Source organism: Dermacentor albipictus, chromosome 7 (genome assembly GCF_038994185.2).
Source record: "Dermacentor albipictus isolate Rhodes 1998 colony chromosome 7, USDA_Dalb.pri_finalv2, whole genome shotgun sequence".
In the NCBI taxonomy this organism is placed as follows: Eukaryota; Metazoa; Arthropoda; class Arachnida; order Ixodida; family Ixodidae; genus Dermacentor; species Dermacentor albipictus.
In genome coordinates this window covers 19,421,464-19,444,788 of record NC_091827.1, presented here as the reverse complement: position 1 = coordinate 19,444,788, position 23,325 = coordinate 19,421,464, and the positions used below count along the sequence as shown (strand labels likewise).

The window sequence follows — 23,325 nt, the reverse complement described above, 5'->3', positions numbered from 1 at the left end:
TGCTCATGTGGCATGGAGGAAGGAAAATCCTCCATGTCATGTGGCACACAATTTTAGTCGTGAATGCGTGTGTATCTTCTACTATCATCATCACTACTTACCAACGTTGGCTCTTTTTCACGCGCTCTCTATTGTAGCCGCATCAATCCAAATCATTAAAAACCCGCAAGGGCGTGCGAAACGCGCCGAAACACGCAACCGGCGAGCAAGAATGGCTGGAGTAGTGCGTTCTGTACAAAGTTTCACCAAATTGCTAACTGCTTGCCGTCTGCTTTCACGGATTGCCTGCCCACCTCGTGCAGCGTCGTATTACCTCTGCAAAGATCAGCTTGCGATCACGACCTATGTCCCCGAACGGTAATGATGGTGGGCACTTCCCCACGTGTTGTATATTTCAGCTGAGCACTATTAAGGAGTTTATAACCCATAACTAAGCATTGGTCTGTATTGTTTTTTTCGTTATCTTGTACGCATGGTTAGTACGTCTCCGTTGGCTTTGCGTGTACACGGTATCTTGACTTGGACTTGACTCAAAACGGCGGCTAGAGGACAGGAGCTGTTACAAACAGAAAAGCAGTTTGTCGTCATCATGAGTTGCGTGAACTAGTAACACTGCACATGATGCGCTAGTTCCCTCGTAGCTGCCTGCGCAAGCGTTCTAAAAGTAGCCCAGTGTCTATGCTTTCTGAAGCGATGGCTAAAACGAGATTTGATGCGGTCCTCTCCGAGTGTTCCTTGCAGCATGAAATGACCGTCAGAAGCTGTTTTCTTGATAAAAACATTTTCTTTAGAGGTCGAGAAGGTGAGGCTGATTTCGTTGGACATCCATCGGCCAAGTCCTGGCAGAGGCAGTGCCCGTCGTCTGAAAATTTTCTACAGTCGTCGTGGTTTTGATGATGTGCGCACCGTTCCGCACGAAGACACAAACAGAAGCCGCACTTGAAGTAATCATTCAGCTGATCAGCTTCACGCCGAACTAGCACACTATTGTTGGCCGCGGTTTCGTGTTACGAAAGGTGGATTTCACCATTCAAATTGCTAACAACTATTGGTAGTGCCATTCATGGTGCATAACGTTTTCGCCTCCTTGTATGGACTGCCTGAACAGTGTGCAAATTATAAGCTGTTCACATGGGCAGGCTTAATGTCGGATGGGTAAATTTTCATTAGCCTGTTACTGAATGCATGCTCCCATTCCTGACGTCTGCGTTCACCAGCACATGAGGGCAAAAATTGACGTACGATCAATGCCTTATAATTTACAGCCATTTACAGACCAAGTTAATGCCACTAACTGTTTAATCTATATTACTCATTTACGTGTTTTAATGTTTCATTTACTTGCAACATGCATACTCGGGCTGTCATTGCCTGAACCACGCATTGTTTCTTCATTGGTTTCAGCAACTTACTCAGTAACAATATTGACAGCCACGTGAAAAGTCTGTTCAGGAACTGTTCGATATATTGCTAGTAAGAAAGGCAGAAGTAAATGCTAAAATAAAAGTGAATATTAACTCATATAGTTGTACTTTGTCGTTTGCTTGTAGTCATTTTCCACTATTATAGTAAGGAGACATCAAACTTACATATATATGATCTTTAATTTTATGTCAGACCTCCATATAGGAGGAAAGGCTCCACCATCACTGTTGCATTTAGTGGAATTAATTTTAGACATATAACAGCAGACCCAAAGATGTCATTAAGCAACTTAAGGCATCAACCTCAAGGATACACACAGCACACAAATGTTAGTACGGTAAATAATTTTTCTCCCAAATTAGACTCTTGTTCTAACGGGTCAAATGAATGAGATGGTGACATTTACCAAAGCGGCCCTACAACCACTGTGACCACAGGCCATAAAAAAAGGGTAGTAGATAAAATATAATAGTAGTAGTAGTAAAAAAGAAATAGGCATATTGGTTAAAATACTTGGTTGGTTAAATTGGTTAAATAAGCACGGATCCAGTGCTAATTAATGTCATTTTTACAAGCTGCCATGTGCAGAGCACTAACACAATACAACGACCTCGAATCTTTTTGGCTCGGTGCATGGTTTGAAAAAAAAAAAAACACATGGGGCACAATGATTCTTGAGCACTATAAATAATAAGAGAACGCATTGTTCTAAACATAAGAAGTGACATCTGGTAGCTCAGCTGGATAAAATCTGGCCTCTCAAATCTTATTTGGACTATGCTTAAAAAAGAAAAGGAGAGGGAAAGAAAAGTGCATATCTAAGCTCTCGGAGTGCCCTAAATAATTTAATATTCAATTTACCATAATATGTTTCAAGCAGACAACGATGTTGATGGGTATCCCTAAGCTAAAGCTTCCTCTTAATAAAGTTTTCAACTTTGTAACTTAGCAATAAAAAATTATATCACAATTCTGTAAACTGCACTTGAGGCATTTAAAGTATATGTATTACACACCACTCTGTAATAAATGTTCTTGCAAAACTCTTGTATATATTGTAACCGTTCCTTTTAAGCTATGAGCACAAATATATTTGACAATTTCAGTTACTTAACAGATGCAGTTTATTGAACTGCAATGTCTGTTTTGTTTATCTGTGTGATATCTGTATCTGCACCAAAAAACAATACTTGTCTTTTTGTGCAGAGTTACCTATTTGTTCAACTTAGGGGATGGGGGGCTCAGCTTAGAAAATTCTTTGTTCTTTCTTATTTTTTTTAGTTCTTTAATCCAGGTTGTACTTCCTGAATTTGGTAGAATTTAAAATTCTCTCTCTCATATCCAGCAAACTTCATTTAAGTCTATTGGCTTAACGAAAGCATTTGTGCATTTTACATCTGTTTGAATATGGAAATCAAAGTTAGCCCTGAGGAATGTCCTCTTAAGGCAAGTATGAGCTCGCTGCTTCTCATTGCTTAGGTACAGAGTACCGAATAAACAGCAGTCAAGCTCTGGGGAGACTGCTCATGATGTACAATAGAATAAGGGAGTACTGACATGATATTTTTGGTACTCTTTTCTTTTTGTTTATTTATTTATTTTCTCTTTGAGCAATGGTTCTATACCTCTAAATCCTAGTGAAAAAAAAAAAAAATTGGTGAGCTGTATAAGGGACGCAGCCACGGAGAAGTCCGTGAAACATCTTCTGCATACTGCAGATGGTGTATTGGCACTAAGTTACAGAAGTGATGTAACCAAATGCACAAATTTTATTTATTCATGCATTTGAAAACTTACACGACTAACTTATGTTACAGCTAGTGGGGGTCTCGCGATCTAACTTTGCAAGCATGCTCTCTCCCCTTCGTAGAGATTGTTTGGGCACTGGGGCACCTGAGACTGCCCTGCACTAGAGTCCCTAGATAAAACAATTTAAATTATTTTATCGTGGGACCCTACCCAGCTCTGCTCGAGCCTGCCGCACTCTTGGGTGGTTGGGGCTCCTGTGCTTGCACTCCCTATGGTGTCAGACGCGTTTTGCTGTGTTCAGAGACGTTGGATATCTCTCCGTTTTGCTTTAGTCGTTTCCCACCATTTCTGGACCTGAACGCAAAGGGCCTGTAGCTGAGAAAACCTCAAATTTCTGCAATGCACACTTGTAGGCTTTATAACCCCTGATAAGCACCAGTTTGAGTTTGATGGTTTATACTTACTATGACGCGGGGAGCTCTCTCGAACATGACCATTCCTTCTCAGACGGACAGGCGTACTGCTGAGCTGCTCCTCTCTTAATGCTGCTCTCTGCATCAATTAGCCTGCCTCACCACATTGACTGCTGCGCATAAGGCTAAATTTAGCTCCGGTTGTGTCATGCAGGGCGCAACAGTGGTGCTGTTGGTATAAATTAAAGAAATAAGTGGTCCAAGGCACACAGCCTTGATGCTCACCAGGAATGATGTCACAGAGAGGAAAGGAGAAAGTTATCGACAACTGTGAACTGTTGGAGATTAGAAAGAAAATCGCGAAGCCAGGACAGGATTAGTGAGCCCAGGTTTCGGCACAGATAGCTTAGATGACAATGGGCTACATGATGGAATGCTTTTGAAAAATCTAGAAAGATGCAGTCTATTTGTTTGTTACTGTTCATGTCAAAGTGCAAGTGTGATGTGAATTCTAGTGACTGGGTTTTGCTAGAAAATCCTTTCCGGAATCCATGCTGTTTTTGGGTAAAATAAGTTGCTGCATATAAGATAAGAGCAGATGTGAGAGGCGATAACGTGCTCGAGCATTTTGCAACAAATACATGTCAGAGAGATCAGGCAATAATTTTCACTTGAACCCTTATTACTGCTTTTGCAATAAAGGTTCACTACACACGGTAATAAACCATGTGCAACAGATTATCAGTGTATCAAATGCAATAGATTATCTTCAGCCAGTTTCTGTTTTGGTTCTACTGTGCTGTGATGTGATGATGCAGAAGGCAATCACGTGGAAACAGGACACTGCATGGTTTTGACAATCGCTCTGTCGTCTGCTGCGCTGCTGCATCGGCCATCACAGTGACTAGCAGCATAGTCAGAGCAAGCCGAAATGGCTGTCAAACGTGACAGTGTGCTGCTACCATGCGATGACCACATTCTGCATCATAATGTCAGGACACAGCAACCTTTTAGGAATCGAAATTGAAACTGGCTAAAAAAAGCTACTATATTAAATTATTTTGGACACTCCGAGGCTTTTCAGTATTCTTTCTAGGGCTTAGATAAGGTCTAGAACATTAATTTAGTTCAAAAGAACAAAAAATGATCAGTCGGGAATGTTGCGTTGCTACCTGCGTAAGGAATTCTCGGGAAGTATTTTCCATAGAAACTAAGCACCTTGAACTGTGCTGTCTCTGCTGTACTCAACCACCATAAGTGTGATGCTTTTACCTATAAGTGCCTTGTTCTTTGCTCTGTGCTATAGGAGGTCCACTGTGTTGGCAGCTGCAGCGAACAGAGAGAGCTCCTCTTCGCAATGGCAGAGCCACCAGCTAGATCGGGCACTGCAGCGCATTGACAATGAGGTGCGTCGCACGGGCCGGGTGACGCGCCGGGACTTGGACGATGTGCTGTCGCAAGCCAGCGCCCTCGGTGAGTGGCATGTCGTTAGGAAGAGCATTATGCTGTACGCCCTTGCAGCGTGGAATGGCATTCACTGTTGACGGTAGACAGGCAGTGTGCGTGCCCGTCATTCCATGCAAACTGCATGCTGTGCACAACTTCGCAGATAAATCAGTGTGCATACAGGGTTCACTGCAATTTATAAACGTCCTATTTACATCTCAAGGATTCAGGTTGAGATGGGTCGTTCTAGTTTTGAGGCTGATCCGATCCATCTGAACAATTGCTTTGCTCTGCGTTGCATTTGCAATGTGGATCTTCTTGCCTTCATTTCTGTGTTTGCGGCAACTTAGGATCTGTTGCCAGCGGCTCTGCAGATAGTTGAATTTTGTGCCGAAAGACAGCCATGAGTCATCCTCATTACGCACTAGGTCTACTCACTAGGGCTAACGTTTTCTTGTCTGTATACCTCAAGAAATTCTTTGCGTAGAAAGCTGATATTTGCTGGAATATTACAGATTCTTTGCATTGAACATTTATATTGAGATTTTTCTGTTCTCTCTGCACGAAGCAACATTGACATTTTCGTATAACTTTATCTCTAAATTTTTAATTTTTTGTGTATGCTGTGTGTGTGTGTGTGTGTGTATATATGTATATATATATAATAATAATAATAAAGTTTATTTCTGCCTCAAAGATACATGGACAGAGGAGCTGCAGAAAAAGCTGTAAAAAATACAGCTTGACAAAGCCGCAGCCCCCATTTTACAGGCAGCAGCAGAAGACAAACAACGACTCAACTTCAGGTGTCGTATAAACGAAACAAAAGAACAAAAATGTAATGCTATACATCGCAAGAGCACTTCAAGCGTACTGAGTAAACACAGGGATAAAAAGATTGTTGTTACTTATCACACTCTCATACATGAAATATTAGATACAGAAGCAAATACTTATTTTGGCACAATTGAAGATGAAAATTGTTCGGAGCTACCATCTATATACATCCTACGCAATACCTTATGAGTACAGGTGAATAAGTCAAAATGTGCAGATGTATAAGCGTTCAGAAGGGAAGGGAGTGTGAATTGCAAACGTTCTTGCCCGGAGTTTAGGCGTGCTGTTGGCACCATCCATTGTTCGGGTTGTCTGAAAGGGTAATTAGTGGTTTTCTCTTGCAAGTTTGCCAATCGTCGAATATGGTTTGTACCATTTTTTATTTCTGTTTTGTAAGAAATGCTCAACCGGTATCGGTATAATTCATAGATTTGGACCACACCGGCTGTAAGAAAGAGACCTTTGCTGGGTGACCCATAGCTAACATTGAAGGCGTAGCGAAGGACCCTTTTCTGCAGCATGTGTATTTTGCGAAGACAAGAATGTGTTGCAGTTCCCCATACAAGATGACAATAATTTACGTGAGAATAAAAAAGTGCGTGATAAAGAGTTAGTTTGAGTGACGTCGGAAGAATGTGCCGTGTGCAACCAATCATGCCCACTACTCTAGCCAGTTGTTTGACGTGAGTTACTTGGTGTTCCCATGACATGGTTGAAGAAAATATAACTCCAAGGCATTTAAAATGATTAACTATTTCTATAGGTCGAGAATTATATAGAATATGACTGTGAATAGAAACCGGTGTTTGAACCGCACCGATGGCACCGGCTGTTAGAACCTCAGCGCTGCCACCAGCTGTTGGAACCTCAGTGCTGACACCCGTTGTTGCAACCGGACCGTTGGCGCCCGTTATTGCAAATGGGTCGCAAGCCCCAAGGGTAGCGTTGGCCTGGCGGCCTGGGGCACACTGGAAGCATCCGAAGGTCCCAGCAAAGCATGAGGCGACTGCTAACAGAACAACTTGTTTATTCTAGCATCGCAAAGAGCGGGCGGTCAGGTCGACCGAAGTAGAGAGACGGGAGAGCACATTACTCAACAGTAGAAATCGGAGCCTCTCTCTTGGCGTCCGGGGGCAGCTGCTCTTATACTCTCGGAGTTGAGAGCAAGAGGGAAGGTCACGAGATGACACCACGTGACGGCAGCGACGGACGGACTGAGAGACACGTTGGGACAAGGAGGTGACGCATCAGACGGGCCGGCGCCGGTCAGACCTCCTCGCTTCACACTGGGGGAGCTCCTCTCCCCGGCTGCCGCGCTTTGACAAGCGTGGGCACACACACACACACGCACACACAAAGACACGTGGCACTGAACATGCCGGGACGCGCTCGGCGGGGCGCGCTCGCGGCCGCTCCGAACGGGCCAAAATGTCCGCCGCTTGGAACGAAGCTCCGGCGTACGTTGCATCCGCGCTGGCTTTACCGCGCGTCGTAGGCGAAACGTAACAGACCGCCCCGCCGGGGGAGGGAGATCCCGATGGTCAGGGGACTGCATCCGCTGTCCGGAGGGATGTCGCTCGATGATGCTCATAACCGAAGTCGGTCGTCCCTCGGCGTTTCTTGAGCGCAGCGCACCGAGAAGGCCTCGTTCTCACGTTCAGGTTCACACAGGACACTGCAAAGTGACTTCGGGAGAGTTCTCATTTTTCTCTCGTTCCCAGCAAGCGTTAGAACTACGCCGAAACTCAGCCGCTCAGTCAGCAAGCACGGCACAATCCTCACTAAGCCATGCCAGGCTCTTTCCCCTTTTATACTACTGCCTAGTTCCTTACAGTAGTCTAGCAGCACTCAGAACGCGTCCACAAATTGGAAAATTGCACTAGAAAGCACATCATCACTTTGAAACACTACACAAAAGCAATATGTTAAAAATCCTGCCTCAGGAAGAAAAACATCAATAACAAACAATTTTGAGGCTGATTCCCACGTTAGCGGCTTCGACTTAAGCCATCGGCGTTACCGTTGAGACTCCCCTTTTTGTAACGCACCTCAAAGGAATATTGTTGCAAAGCGAGGCTCCAGCGCAGGAGGCGGCCATTTTTGAAAGAGATAGTCTGCAGCCATTGGAGAGGGCAGTGATCCGTCTCGAAGCATGCGAAGCGGAGATCGCAGCGAGCGACCGTACACTAGCTCAGCTGGCGAAAACCCCGTAGCCGCATGCGGCGCGGTCCTCCATGCAAACGTCACCCCAGGCAGAAACAGCTCCCAGTCAGTTTGCTGTTCAAACCACAATGCTCTCAACACGCGCTTCATGACGGAGTGGAGCTTCTCAACGGAATTCGACTGGGGGTGGTGCACTGAGCTGTGTAGCAGCTTTACCCCGCACCTTTCGAGAAAGGCTGTCGTCAAAGCGCTAGTAAACACTGTGCCCTGATCTGATTGGATTTCCGCAGGAAAACCAACTCGCGCAAATATGGACAGTAGTGCATTGACTATCTCAACTGAGCTGAGTTCTTTAAGCGGCACTGCTTCAGGGAACTTAGTCGCTGGGCAGATCACAGTCAAAATGTGTCTGTACCCCGTGGCTGTTACCGGCAGAGGTCCCACTGTATCAATAACGAGCCGTCTAAAAGGCTCCGTAATGATAGGTACCAACTTCAACGGCGCCCTCGATTTGTCCCCTGGTTTGCCCACCCGCTGACAGGTGTCGCATGTCTTCACAAAGTGGTCTGCGTCCCGAAAACACCCTGGCCAATAGTACTCTTGCAAGAGACGGTCCTTAGTTTTCTTAACTCCTAGGTGTCCGGACCACGAACCCCCATGAGACAAGCGCAACAGATCCTGACGATAGCACTGAGGCACGATCAGCTGATCGAACTCCACTCCCCTGCGGTCTATATACTTCCGGTACAGGACCCCACCTCTTTCCACAAAGCGAGCATTTTTCTTGGCGACACCTTCCTTGACAATGCAGCGTATGTTTTCTAGGCTGCCATCCTTCTTTTGCTCGGCTATCAAAGCCGACCGGCTGACTTTTAGCAACCTATTAAGTCCGTCTGACGTAGGCGCGATGAGCAAATCTTCAGATAGCTCTTCTAACTTTCCCGCATCGGGCATTTCTTCTCCAGTATCTGGTGCGTTTAACGCTACAGACTCAGTTTTATTCAGCTCGGGCGTGATCTGAATATCAGCTTGCTGCGCCTCTGACCCTTTCTCATCGTTCGACAACGTCGGCCCCGCAACTACCGCCTTTGCAGCGAGCTCCCGAACCTTCGATCTGGTTAAGGCCTGAACGCTAGCCTCACCAAACAAAAGCCCCTTCTCGCGCAGGAGGTGATCGGACCTGTTCGAAAATAGGTACGGGTACTGGGGGGACAGCATAGATGACACGGCCGCCTCCGTCTCAAGTGCTCCGAAAGGTCCTTCAATAAGCACTTTTGCTACGGGCAGACACACGCTATTAGCGTCCACGGCTTGCTTGATCCAAGCGCACTCGCCCGTGAACATATCGGGTTCTACGTAAGAGGGGTGAACTACATCCATCGTAGCTGCGGAATCGCGAAGCACTCGGCACTCTTTCCCGTTCACGAGGAGGTCTCGCATGTAAGGCTCGAGAAGCTTCATGTTCTCGTCAGTGCTGCATAACGACAAAAACACGACTTTTGTTTTTGTTTCTGGACACTGCGCCGAAAAATGACCCGGCTTCTGGCACGTATAACACACGCGCGCTTGCCTCGTCTCGAACCGCTTTCTGCGTTCGGCTTCGGCTGCCGCCGTCTCCTTACGTTCGGTCGGACTGCTTTCACTCGCATCCGCAGTACGTGTGTCCCCCTTTGCTCTCATGGGCGTGAACTTCGGCCTCTCGAACTTAGAGCCAAATTCACCCTTTTGACCGTCCTTAGCTCCGCGAGCCCGACGCGTCACAAACTCTTCGGCTAGCTCAGCGGCTCTAGCCACCGTACTAACGTCTGGCCTATCCAAGACCCAGTACCGCACGTTCTCAGGTAACCGACTATAAAACTGTTCCAGCCCGAAACACTGCAGAACTTTCTCGTGGTCACCAAACGCTTTCTCTTCTTTGAGCCACTCCTGCATGTTTGACATAAGCCTGTAGGCAAACTCTGTATACGACTCACTTTTGCCTTTCTCATTTTCTCGAAACTTCCGACGGAACGCCTCCGCGGACAGCCTGTACTTTTTTAGCAGACTCGATTTCACTTTGTCGAAATCCTCTGCCTCCTCTCTATCCAAGCGAGCGACTACGTCGGCCGCCTCGCCGGGTAACAAAGTGAGCAAGCGCTGTGGCCACGTTTCCCGAGAGAACCCCTGCTTCTCGCACGTTCGCTCAAAGTTAACCAGGAACAAACCAATGTCCTCTCCAAGCTTAAACGGCCGCATCAGGTCAGTCATTTTAAACAATACTCGTTCTCCTGCACCGTGTGCCTGACTTCCATTACGAGCGCGTTCCATCTCTAACTCGAGACGTTTCATTTCCAAAGCGTGTTGACGGTCGCGCTCTCTTTCTTTCTCTTGTTGCTCTCGTTCTATCTGTTCTTTACGTTCACGCTCATCTTTCTCTCTTTGCTCCTTAAGTTCGCGCTCCTGTCTTTTTGTCGTCTCCCTCTCCTCAATGGTCTCAAGGCATTCCGACAGCTCGTCATCCTCAGCTCCTAACTCAAGAATAGCCCTTAGCAGTTCTGGTTTTCTGAGTTTGTCTGAGACATCCAAACCCAACTCTCTTGCAAGCTCCAGCAATTTCGGTTTGCGCAACGACTTCAAATCCATGGCTGCTCTGAATGCTGCTTTCTCTACTGCCTACTATTGTCTTGCCGCAACTAACCCGGCAGCAACGACAACCACAATTACCAGCTCTGTTTCTGACACTAACAAAAGCCTGGCAAAACTCAGAAGAAGAAAGTCCCGCACTCACCAAACCTCGCAGCCAAGAATTCAGCGCAGTCGTTCCGCTGCAGGCAACCAGTCATCACACAGGGCTCGTTGCACTGCTCCCGGATGGTCGTTGTGCTGCTCAGCATACAGACAACCGCATATCTTCGCTGCTGGCCTCCGTTGTCGCGATCTCACCGCTGGCAACCAGATGTTTGAACCGCACCGATGGCACCGGCTGTTAGAACCTCAGCGCTGCCACCAGCTGTCGGAACCTCAGTGCTGACACCCGTTGTTGCAACCGGACCGTTGGCGCCCGTTATTGCAAATGGGTCGCAAGCCCCAAGGGTAGCGTTGGCCTGGCGGCCTGGGGCACACTGGAAGCATCCGAAGGTCCCAGCAAAGCATGAGGCGACTGCTAACAGAACAACTTGTTTATTCTAGCATCGCAAAGAGCGGGCGGTCATAGAATAAAGAACAACTTTAGAGAAGGGAAACTGTACCTTTGGCAGTGGTTCGAAAATAAGCAGCGGCAGCGCATGGAACTAACTTTCGGGGACGCCAGATGACGTTGCTCAATCCGGAAGCGGAAGTGCAAACTTTTTTTTTTTAGCGCAAAATTCAATATGGCCGTTTTTTGCCGGTCGCGTACGCTGGTACGTGCCGTGCTTGCCCTGCAGGCTATGCGGCATGCCTCAATGCCTTCGCTGCCGCTTAGCTGGTGCGTTCTAATTGCCAAGAGCCTCTACTGACGCCCATACAAACAAGCCACAAGTGAGTGAACAGAACGCGCGACTTTATTGGCAGAAGACAAGCAGTGTACATCCTCGTGCAATAGCAGAAATAAAACTTGCATGTCGAGATACGCTGGAATCATTGACGCGAGCTCGTAAACGGCTCACCGTCGTCGTCGCACGTGGTGGTCAGGTTAACGAGCAAGAACCAGCAGCGGAAACATATTGGACAGAGTGTGCCACTTATTTGCAGCGACAGTCGCCGTTTAAAATGCCCAAATTGCATTGCGAAGCAATCGGGAGACGCAGGCATCTGCTGCCGCAGCCTACACAGCGACATGGGCTACCCCAGATTTTAGCCGTTCACTCCTTTCCAACCTGCACGTTTCTTTTCTTTCGGGGGCCGCTAATGTGTGGCTCACACTTGGTGTCTCACATTGTCTCGCTATGGACAAGTCGCTTTCGTGGGCATCGCCTCCATCAGCTACTTTTGCGGGCCTTTCCACCCATGTAGCTATCAACTTCATACGCATCGGACTATGTAAGCACGTATGCTGGTCTCCGTTCATGCCTAATCGCGGCCGAGAAAGGCCAGAGGCACAATATGCCCATTGCTGCAGCAGGAAAGCGCGAACGGGGAGCACGAATCACGGTGCATGAAAATTGGGAGTCTATGTCGCTGTGCAGGCTGCAGGAGCGAATGCTTACTTCGAGAGACTGCTTCCCAGTGCAACCGACCAGGCCGCAATATTCTAAAAACATAACACTGCGACCATAACCAAGTGACATAACAGCAAAATTAAACAGCAATCAGTCACCGCATGAGGTTCAGACAATACGTTATACATTGGCGACGAACTATATGGCAACAGTGAGCATTCACATACACGGGTCTCTTAGGGTACATTGAGCTGCCTACCTACAGGCGTAGTGCCCGACTTCGTCGCACGTGGTGGTCTACTAACGAGCAACAACCAGCAGCAGAAACAGATTGGACAGAGTGTCCCACCTGTTTGCGGCGACAGTCGCTGTTAAAGATGAGCAATTTGCAGTGCAAAGCAGTCGGGTGACGCAGGCATCTGCTGCCGCAGCCTACACAGTGACATGGACTACCCATCATTTTAGCATTGACACCTTTCCAGCCTGCATGTTTCTTTCTTTTGGAGGCCGCTAATGTGTGGCTCACACTTGGTGTCCCACATTGTCTCAATATGGACAAGTCGCTTTCGTGGGCATCACCTTCATCAGCCACTTTTGCGGGCCTTTCCACCCAACTTCATACAGGTCCGACCATGTAAGCACTTATGCTGGTCTCCGTTCATGCCTAATCGCGGCCGAGAAAGGCCAGAGGCACAATTTGCCCATGGCTGCAGCAGGAAAGGGTGAATGGGGAGCACGAATCACGGTGTGCGTAAATTGGGAGTCTATGTCGCTGTGCAGACTGCAGGATCAAATTCTTACTTCGAGAGGCTGCTTCCCAGTTCAACCGACCAGGCCGCAATATTCGAAAAACATAACACTGTGACCATAATCAAGTGACATAACAGCAAAATTAAACAGCAATCAGTCACCGCATGAGGTTCAGACAATACATCATACATTGGCGACGAACCATATGGCAACAGTGAGCATTCACATACACGGGTCTCTTAGGGTACATTGAGCTGCCTACCTACAGGCGTAGTGCCCGACTTCGTCGCACGTGGTGGTCTACTAACGAGCAACAACCAGCAGCAGAAACAGATTGGACAGAGTGTCCCACCTGTTTGCGGCGACAGTCGCTGTTAAAGATGAGCAACTTGCAGTGCAAAGCAGTCGGGTGACGCAGGCATCTGCTGCCGCAGCCTACACAGCGACATGGACTACCCATCATTTTAGCATTGACTCCTTTCCAGCCTGCATGTTTCTTTTCTTTTGGAGGCCGCTAATGTGTGGCTCACACTTGGTGTCCCACATTGTCTCAATATGGACAAGTCGCTTTCGTGGGCATCACCTTCATCGGCCACTTTTGCGGGCCTTTCCACCCAACTTCATACACGTCCGACCATGTAAGCACTTATGCTGGTCTCCGTTCATGCCTAATCGCGGCCGAGAAAGGCCAGAGGCACAATTTGCCCATGGCTGCAGCAGGAAAGGGTGAACGGGGAGCACGAATCACGGTGTGCGTAAATTGGGAGTCTATGTCGCTGTGCAGACTGCAGGATCAAATTCTTACTTCGAGAGGCTGCTTCCCAGTGCAACCGACCAGGCAGCAATATTCGAAAAACATAAAACTGCGACCGTAACCAAGTGACATAACAGCAAAATTAAACGGCAATCAGTCACCGCTTGAGGTTGACAATACATTATACATTGGCTACGAACCATCTTACAGGCATAATGCTTGCCTTTGTCACATGTGGTGGTCTGGTAACGAGCGACAACCTGCGGTACAAACAGATTGGACAGAGCCTTGCACCTGTTTGAACCAACAGTTGCCGTTGAAGATGAGCAACTTCCATTGCGAAGCAATCAGGTGACGCAGGCATCTGCTGCCGCAACCAACACAGCGACATGGACTACCCGGCATTTTAGCGTTAACTCCTTTCCAACCTGCACATTTATTTTCTTTCGGGGGCCGCTATGTGTGGCTCACACTTTGTGTCCCACTTTGTCGCAATGTGGACAAGTCGCTTTTGTGGGCATCACCTTCGGCAGCCATTCTTGCGGGCCTTTCCACCCATACGGCTATCAACTTCATACACTTCGAACCATGTAAGCACATATGCTGGTCTCCGTTTTGAGCAAATCATGGCCGAGGTAGGCCACAAGCACAATTTGCCCATGGCTGCAGCAGGCCAGAACGAACGGGGCTCACCAGTTACGGTGTGTGTATACTGGGAGTCTATGTCGCTTTGCGGACTGCAGGAGCAAATGCTTACCTCGAGGGACTGCTTACCAATGCAACTGACCAGGCCCCCACATCTGTAACACAGTTACCACAACCAAGTGTGGCAGCAAAACCAGATTCTGCAATCAATCACTTCACTGTAGCTTGCACAAAGACCCAGGCTATCAAGGAAGAGGAGCAATCATCAACGAGACTAGGAATATGGAAAATGAGAAAGCTTGCATTCAAGAGAGAAGCCACTCTGCTCTGCAAGCATTGAAGGCTAAAAACATCAAGAAAAGTAAAATGGTGCATAGCACATGTGCATAGGTTAATGCAAGACGCATGCCGATGCTGCATCAGCTATTTCAGGAGAGTAATTGCGCATGACAACATACACTAGAAGATACTGCTACAGATATGTTAGGGTGCTAGACAGTGACTGGTATTAAGTATCAGCGAAATATCCAAATATAAAGGTTGACCTTTATATTTGGATGAGGATGAATAACCTCTAACAAAAATGGGCAATGAGAAAGCTTGCATTTATAGAAGAAAAATTACACTTCGCACAAACGGAATTAACATGGCTTGGAAGCTGATTAAGGACGAACTGATGAAACTCAATCTTTTGGCCAGCGTCGTCCGTGCTTGGTCAGATGTTGCAGGTGCATCTGAAGACGAAGAATTTCTAGAAAGTCCTTTTTGAGTTACTTGGATGACTCAGCCAAATGTCCGTGCTGGTGGAATGGTGGCTGAAGCTCTTTGCAGTCTTAACACAGTCCTTTGCAGACTTGATATCTCATCCATATTCTTGTGCATGTGCTTCTTTGTTCTTGGTGTAAAAGCCTTGCAAATTCGGCTCCAGCCCCTTCCTGTTGGTGCAGATAGGAGCTCCTGTGATGACCAAGATGTGCTTGGCATAGACTCTGTTGGGGCAAAACGGTGACACGTGAGATATAGCACAGATTAGCCAAATTTATGTGGGTTTTATATGTTCGAACCAATTATACTGAACCATATATATGAACAAACATTCATATCTGCTGCAAACGGCAAGCCAATACAGCATAGATCAAACATATTTATTTCTGAACCATATGTTGTTTACCTTGTAGTAGTAGCCAATGTCCACACAATGACCTTGTCGTAGCAGGCAGCAGCTTCTGTTTAGTGCGTGGAGTGTGTTGCTTTATACTGGTGCCGTCCTCATTACTGCATGTCTGGAACAGAAATTTTGACTGAATCAGAAATTGAAAAAGCAAAGTTTTGCAATATGAAATGCAAAAAGGTGTGACATATATGTTGTAATGATTTGCGACTGCAGAACACATGCAAATGTACACTGTCTATTCTAGGGTGCTTAAGCAGCATGTTAAATAAATATTGCTATTGCCCATAAAATTGATGTCTGCCTAACTACAATGCATGTCAACAGCGCAAGTACTATTAAGATCACAAATGAGAACATTTGTGGGTTCATTTATGCTCTAGAAGTGATCACACTGCTAGTTACTCAAGCAAATGCATGAAAGTCATGAAGCTATTAGAACTGATGCATTATTTTTCTCCACGAACGTGATGCACCGCTTCACTACTGCAAAAATAAATGCCCTACGGTAAACCAATCTGAACAGCAAGAACATTTGGAACCAACAAGTACGAAATATGGGTATCATGCTTGCAACTGTTTAATACATTAAATTCTGTACTTTCACTTCATTTTACCAAAGGATTATTCGGTTTTGTGGACGAAAGACGTTGCCGGCCGACTCGAAAAAAAGTTTAATCTGTATATTGATAAGGCTACTCAGTCACCTACAACCACGGCTACAATAACATGAAAAATGAGACGCGCGTTCCGATATCGCTCTTTCTTTCCTGGTTGTGTGTGTAAACCAAACGACAGCCTCGCAAGTAAAGGTTTATTTAGGAAACAGCAACTGAGATCCTCACTGCCCATATGTAATGCAGGATCTAGTTCGTTAACTTGTGCCCGCCTGGAAGGTAATGAGACAGATATTATATAACGATTGAAGCAGCGGTGTTAAACGACTCACCGTTATTGCCGTTGTCAGCCGCAGCAAAATCCAGCTCCCGTTTCGATGCAGACCTGTTCCGAATGGCTCACGACCGAAACCCAACTGCCGGGCTTACATGTCCGCTTGCAAACACGTAACTTCACCCCAAGTTACATAGAAGCGCAAGAAACTAGTTTTAGAAACAAAGAAGCAACCAGTCTTGAGTGTACGAACGAATGAATCCGTGCCGCCGTGCACTCGGAAATACCGGTAAAAATTTTAAATCCAGGCCAGAGGTCACGTGAAAGATCGATGATGCTGAACGCTATTTGCGTTCATAATGGCGAAGAAACAATAAACTTACTAACAAAGAGTACAATATCTAATTAGCAATGATAATTTTGCCCTGTTTTTATGTAAAAGAAAATGCTTCGATAATTGTAAGAGAAAGTTTGTAAGATAAAATTGCGCTTATTACGACGCCTCTACCGGGAAATGTTGGAACTAACGAACGAATCCCGAGGTGATGCTACTAGGTCGGCTTTGTTAGCAGCGGCGCGCGGTCGATTTTTTCGCCCTCTGTGGCCATTAGTTGAACTTGAGAGTGTACGGGGCCTGGGGCGGTCAGGTCGACCGAAGTAGAGAGACGGGAGAGCACATTACTCAACAGTAGAAATCGGAGCCTCTCTCTTGGCGTCCGGGGGCAGCTGCTCTTATACTCTCGGAGTTGAGAGCAAGAGGGAAGGTCACGAGATGACACCACGTGACGGCAGCGACGGACGGACTGAGAGACACGTTGGGACAAGGAGGTGACGCATCAGACGGGCCGGCGCCGGTCAGACCTCCTCGCTTCACACTGGGGGAGCTCCTCTCCCCGGCTGCCGCGCTTTGACAAGCGTGGGCACACACACACACACGCACACACAAAGACACGTGGCACTGAACATGCCGGGACGCGCTCGGCGGGGCGCGCTCGCGGCCGCTCCGAACGGGCCAAAATGTCCGCCGCTTGGAACGAAGCTCCGGCGTACGTTGCATCCGCGCTGGCTTTACCGCGCGTCGTAGGCGAAACGTAACACCGGCTTATTTTTCGGGCAAAATATTACGGCTTTTGTCTTCTTTTCATTCACGCGCATATCATTAGATTTCGACCATTTTTCCAGCGTGACCATTGTTGTATTGCAAGACACTATTAGATCCTGAATGTTTTTCCCAGCAAAAAAAATACTCGTGTCGTCAGCGTATATGATGAATTTGGCATTTTTGTTAATGTTAACAATGTCATTCAGGAATATATTGAAAAGAAGTGGGCCTAACACGCTGCCTTGAGGGACGCCAGAAATAATAGGTTTTACCTCTGATAGTACATTATGTAAGCTAACTGCTTGTTTTCTTTGCGAAAGATATGATTTTATTAACATTGCAGCCTGGCCTCGGATACCATAGTACCATAACTTCTTTAGGAGTAATTCATGATTCACCAAGTCAAATGCCTTTGAAAAATCTACAAATATACCTATTACGAAAGCTCTGTTATCAAATTGGGACAGAATATATTCTTTTTGATGTAGAAGTGCTAGCTCAGTTGATTTATTTTTGCGAAAACCGAACTATATATATATATATATATATATATATATATATATATATATATATATATAATGTACAGTACATTACAAATTACAGTACATAAGTGCAAGTAATTTCCCCTATGTTGTCCTTGGTGTCAGTGTTTGTTGGCTTCTCATGATATGACTATATATATATCCCTTTTAAAATCTTTTTTTTTTTTTTTACTGAACATGTTATCTTGGGCTAATACCATTGGAAAGAGAATGTGTTCCTCTACAATTTGATACTATAGACTTTAAAAACGAGCATGCTCTGTGAGAGGGAAAAAAAAAAAATATTAACTGGACTACCCTAAAGCTACTGCTTTTCCCGTAAGCAGGAAAGAATCAACCGTGGTGAAACAGTCCTTGTGTTCCTTGGTCAAATTCTTGTTCGGCCACTGTTAATTGCTGCTTTGCCCCTCCAAAATGAGCGTTCTTGGCCACTGTGGCGCAGGGCGTCTCTCGGGTCCCCAGGGCCTGCTCCTGGTGCGCATGTGCGGGGCCTTCCTGCGCGAGGAGCCTCCGTCCGAGCGCCAAGAACTGGCACGGGCAGTCTGGGAGAATCTGCAGTCGTTCAACTGCCCGCTGGACGTCAGCCACTACAACGCCCTGCTGCAGGTGTACTTGGAGAACGAGTTCCCCTTCTGCCCGTCCACCTTCCTGGCCACCATGGAGGCTGCCTCCGTTCAGCCCAATAGGGTCAGCTCATTTTCTGGACACTTGGCTCACTCAGTCTGGCCGCGGTAAAACATGTCTCGAGTTGGCACAAACCATGGTGGGGGTCACCACGGCAGGGCACCTTTCATAGACAATGGCCTGCTTTAGGCCATTGAGCCCATTTCACGCTTTTCTGAGCAGTCATCTCAGCAATGGGGCAGGCAACAACACTCCAAGTCATGAACCAACCAGCCCATATGCATATGCGTAGCTGATAATTTGGTTTCATTTATTTATCCCTGTTAGTGGGAGCTATTACATAATAGCTCTCATACTCAAGTACATACTGGAACAAGGGAAAGCACTGAGTGAAACCTTATTGTAATGAACTAGTGTTGATGAACTAAGAACAGTTAATCAAACACAGTCAAGCCTCAATACACCGAACATAGGTATAGAATTATAAGATATAAAAAGTAAATGTAAAATTTAGTTGCTCATGCATTTTTTCAGTGGGGTCTTCTCATGCCATAACGAAGTTAAAGATGCGGCACGTGACGTGGTATCGGTTAACCTCCTCAGACCCGAGAAGAAAGTTCGGTTAGAAAGTGTTTATTTCATATATGATGTTTCTAGTTGTAACCCCCAGAACACAAATTAACAGCAATTTCAGTCATAGCGATCTCGAGCTGTGTGATATTGCATGTCCCCCTACAGGGACATCTGGGTCTCTATACATATATTGGCTGTGCATTGGCACACCACTCAGAGGAGGAAGAAACTGCAAAACTTTATTGATATTTAGAAATGAGCAGTAAAATGCAACTGTGAAGTCAGGCGTGAAAATTGTAGAAGCAATTTCTCCCAACTTCAATGCAGAGGTAGACGTTGCGCTGGGCGCATCGGTGGCGTGTTTTCATCCCTCAACCTGCGTTGCAGCATCTTTGTCCACATGCGAGATCATTTTTGAGTGGTAGGTGAAGAGCCCCTTGTTTTCGGAATGTTTGCGAGGGAAGAGCATTTGGTCGCTTTCTGGGTTGGATGTCCATTTCGTCTTCATCCGAATGTACTTGTTCCATGTTTCCACAAATCAGCGCCTCCGCAACATACATCTTGAAATCAAGGTAGTCCAAGATATTCTTCCTCGGCAGCCCCATGGCGTTTTTGTCTGCTCTGTACTGAAGCCACCCGTTGACGCAAGCAAGGTCCGACAAGTGCAAAATGGTACGAAGCATCCACCAATTCATTCGGCTTCTCTGCGCGTACAGAGCTAGCATTCTGTCCGCTAGGTCGACTCCTCCCATTTTGTCATTGTAATTTTTGATAAACAAGAATACTGACTTATATTTTAGCTTCCGGACGTGTACTGAAAAGATCTTAGTACACGAAGCCAATCAAGAACTCTCAGCACTGAGACCCAGCGTCCCTCTACAGGGACATTTCATTAAGTGCGAAGCGCGGGACAGAAAACAATGTTTTTTCGCAAGGAACACCACTTAAAATGTTCTCTCAACCATAACAATTCTAAAAACATAGCATAAGGCTTACATAAGGTGTGTTATCAATGATCAAAATGTTCTTAAGTCGCCGTCATGAGTAAAACGTGCTCGTGCAGATTGCAGCCATGTTGTCTTCTCGACGAAGCAAACAAACTCTCCCCGCTCTTCACAGATGGCGCTACAATGCTTGTACTCCGACAGGGACACCAGTTCTCTGTTCTATAAAAGCTCAGTCTTAAGTCAGAACCTGAAAACCAATGTCCCCGTACAGGGACGTGGGGTCTGAAGAGGTTAAAGCAAAGCAAATTTTTCTTTTATGCATTGCTGAAAATATGTAGTAAGGCAGGAAAAAATGTCAGAAACAGTCGTGGGCCAGTTTTTCGAACACTTTGTTGTTAGAATCTGGGTGATGGTTAGGACCTCCTGGCAGCATTGCTGCCTACCCTAGAACCAATGTTAACCACTACCGTGATCTTAGATGCCTCAAGGTGTGCCACTCAGTTTTTCAGTTATGATCTGCAAGCACCATACAGCAAACATAGCAGCAGTGGACAGAGTTGCCACCATGTTGATTCAGCACCAAACCGCAAGGTTGTAGATGAAGCAGTGGTTAGCCATAGCAGGTAAAATGTAAATGCATATTTGCAGAAATTCAGTTCTGCTGTCTCAACATGCCAATGTCAGCTGTTGAGAGTGCTACGAAATTCGGGTGATCAGAACCTTCTATGTGCCTTCCACAAAATTTTTCTCATCAGAGTTCTTTTTATCGAGAGATTACCTCTATCTTGAAGGATGGCGTGCTGAGCAAGTCGGTATTCCAGTTATCTATCCGAGTAGTTGCCTGGAGTATTTGGCAAAAGCTTCTTTCAACCATATTTTCCCAGCCACAACATCAACTAGGCAGCTGTTGACCAGGCTTGAAATGGTCTGGTTTTTTGTGTGTGCAGGTGACATTCCAGAGGCTGATCCATCGGTACTGCCAGCAGGGAGACATCGGCGGTGCCAGGTAAGGTGCAAGAATTTGGTCACTGTAGTCCCACCTCTGCATTATTCCACTGCCTGTTGTATAGTACAATAATATCTTGGTTATGAACCCTCATGAATTAAAAAAAAAAGGATAATCTGGACGTATGTGGCCATGCATCAGTTAGTACACATTACTTTCAGAGTGCATCGGGCACTAGTGTCCATAGTCAGCAGTGAGAACTGTATGGGGACATTTTTTTCACATTTACTGCCGCACATGACACTGGTGGTACTGCCGTGCTTTTGTAACAGCGCCGTCACCATCCATGATCGCATTAGTAGTGATCATGGATTTACCTGTGGTGATTGGGGTGATCAGTGGTTTCTTTTTGATTATTAGCAAGGCGCATGCATTGCCGTAAACACGATGGAAGCCAGCAAGAATGACAAAGAGTTCTACTCTGACCTGCGCAATCACTTCAGCCCCACCAGCTACCAGCATACTTGCGACAAAATAATTGGGATGTGTGCACACAACTGAAGAGCATGTCATGTATGCAGTGTCTTACACCACAGCGAGCGCTTATTAGCCGCGAGATGATGACAGTTCTGGCTTCCATGCTAATGTTGTGCAAAATAGAAATGGGAGGTGTGGATTTCTCAAGTAAGTGAAGGCATGTTCATGTAAGAATTAGTTTATAGTTTGCTAAATAGAAATTCAGTTAATTCAAACATTTCTTTTTCGATCCTGTGAAACGTGAATTAACAAGGTTTTTATGTACTGAACTAGCATAGGGTGCACTTTTTGGCTGGAAGCCTGTTGTCTGTGCACTGGGGTGACATGTAATAGTTGAGCATGCTTTGTAATCTGTGTGCACCTCTGACGCTTGAGTTGTGGCACATTTGGGCTCCTGCTTTGTCACCCACTCTTTGTTTGCAAGTAAAAAGCTGCCGTAGCTTCCAAGGGTCGACTGTGATGAAGGAGTCGGAATGGTTACAAAACGTTGGGTTGAACTTCATAAACCAACCAGGCCGGTTTTAGTAGAATTTTTGCTAGTTGTAACAAGGCTAAGCATTGCCGGCAGCGGTCTTGTAGCTTCTGAATGTTACACGCATGTTCCTGTCATTGCTAGCAATCATTTGAGAGGGTGGGTTGTTGTTTGCTTTGTTATTCAGTGTTACAGAAACTATGACTTCTTTACGTTGCATAAGAATTTTTTTTCTTCTCTCTTTTGTCTTCACACGCTACCACTGTTGTGTACGGGTGGCTGGAGCTTTGTCAAGCTGCGAAAGTGCAGCTTTTTTCTCCAACCCCCTTTTTTTCACTGTACATAGTGCGAAAAATAAACTTCCTTGATGGATTGATTGATTGATTGAATAAAACTTTGCCAAGCTTTTTTCCCCCCGTGGAGCATCTGGTTAGAGTGCATCAGTTGGAGAAATTTCAGTGTGCATAGAGGATTTGATTTCGCCGGTCTGCTTGGATAATATGCTCGGTTTGTTGTTGTGCAGCTTAATTATTGAGCTTCAAAGAAGGTATGACAGCTGGTTGCTGCAGGTACCTTGCTAATCACTCGTGTGGCCTTGTTTCAACATTGCAGCAAGATACTGGAACACATGAAGAGCCAAGACATGGCAATCAACGAGAAAGTCTTTAACTCGCTGGTCCTGGGCCACTGCCGTGCTGGGTGAGTGCCACGCTCATACCTGCCAACTCTCCCGAATTCTCTGTAATGTTTACGAATCTGGGCTCGTTCTATGGTGTTACGAGTGTTGTGTTAAGTTTTACGAAAGATATAAAACCTTTCGTGATGTTTTCAAGCTCATGAAAGATATGGCTGTGCGAGGTTGCAAAAAAAGTGCGCAAAAAGGAAATTGTAATGGTACCTGCACCACCCTCTTGTTTCAGTGCAAGGTGCCATATAATCTTTAGCACTTGCTTCGAGGCGATAGCAAAGTCACTGTGATCTAAGAATGTTATCTTGCTTGTCAGTATCGGCTATCTTAAGTTTGCTGCTTTAAGGAAAGGGCAGATGGATGACACAAAGTCGCAAAAACATGCAATTTCTGAATTTAAAGCTTGGTACAAACGTGTGACCTCACACTTTCATTCTATGCTGGAGAACGAAAATAAACACACCAACAGCGATGCTGGCCAGATGCGCAAAACAATTTATTTGAACAACGACATAATTTTTACTTGGCGTTA

The 23,325-nt window shown here is 46.1% G+C and overlaps 1 protein-coding gene across 1 annotated transcript in view; it reads left to right on the top strand.

Moving 5' to 3' along the window:
- Positions 1 to 137: 137 nt before the first annotated feature.
- bsf (bicoid stability factor) overlaps positions 138 to 23,325 on the top strand; it is a 69,386-nt gene continuing 46,198 nt past the window's right edge. Inside the window, exons 1-5 of the mRNA XM_065424749.2 lie at positions 138 to 357; positions 4,894 to 5,060; positions 18,449 to 18,693; positions 21,098 to 21,156; positions 22,718 to 22,804. Of these exons, the coding sequence (XP_065280821.2) occupies positions 212 to 357; positions 4,894 to 5,060; positions 18,449 to 18,693; positions 21,098 to 21,156; positions 22,718 to 22,804 (704 nt within the window). The 5' untranslated portion in view covers positions 138 to 211. The remainder of the gene's footprint in view (positions 358 to 4,893; positions 5,061 to 18,448; positions 18,694 to 21,097; positions 21,157 to 22,717; positions 22,805 to 23,325) is intronic.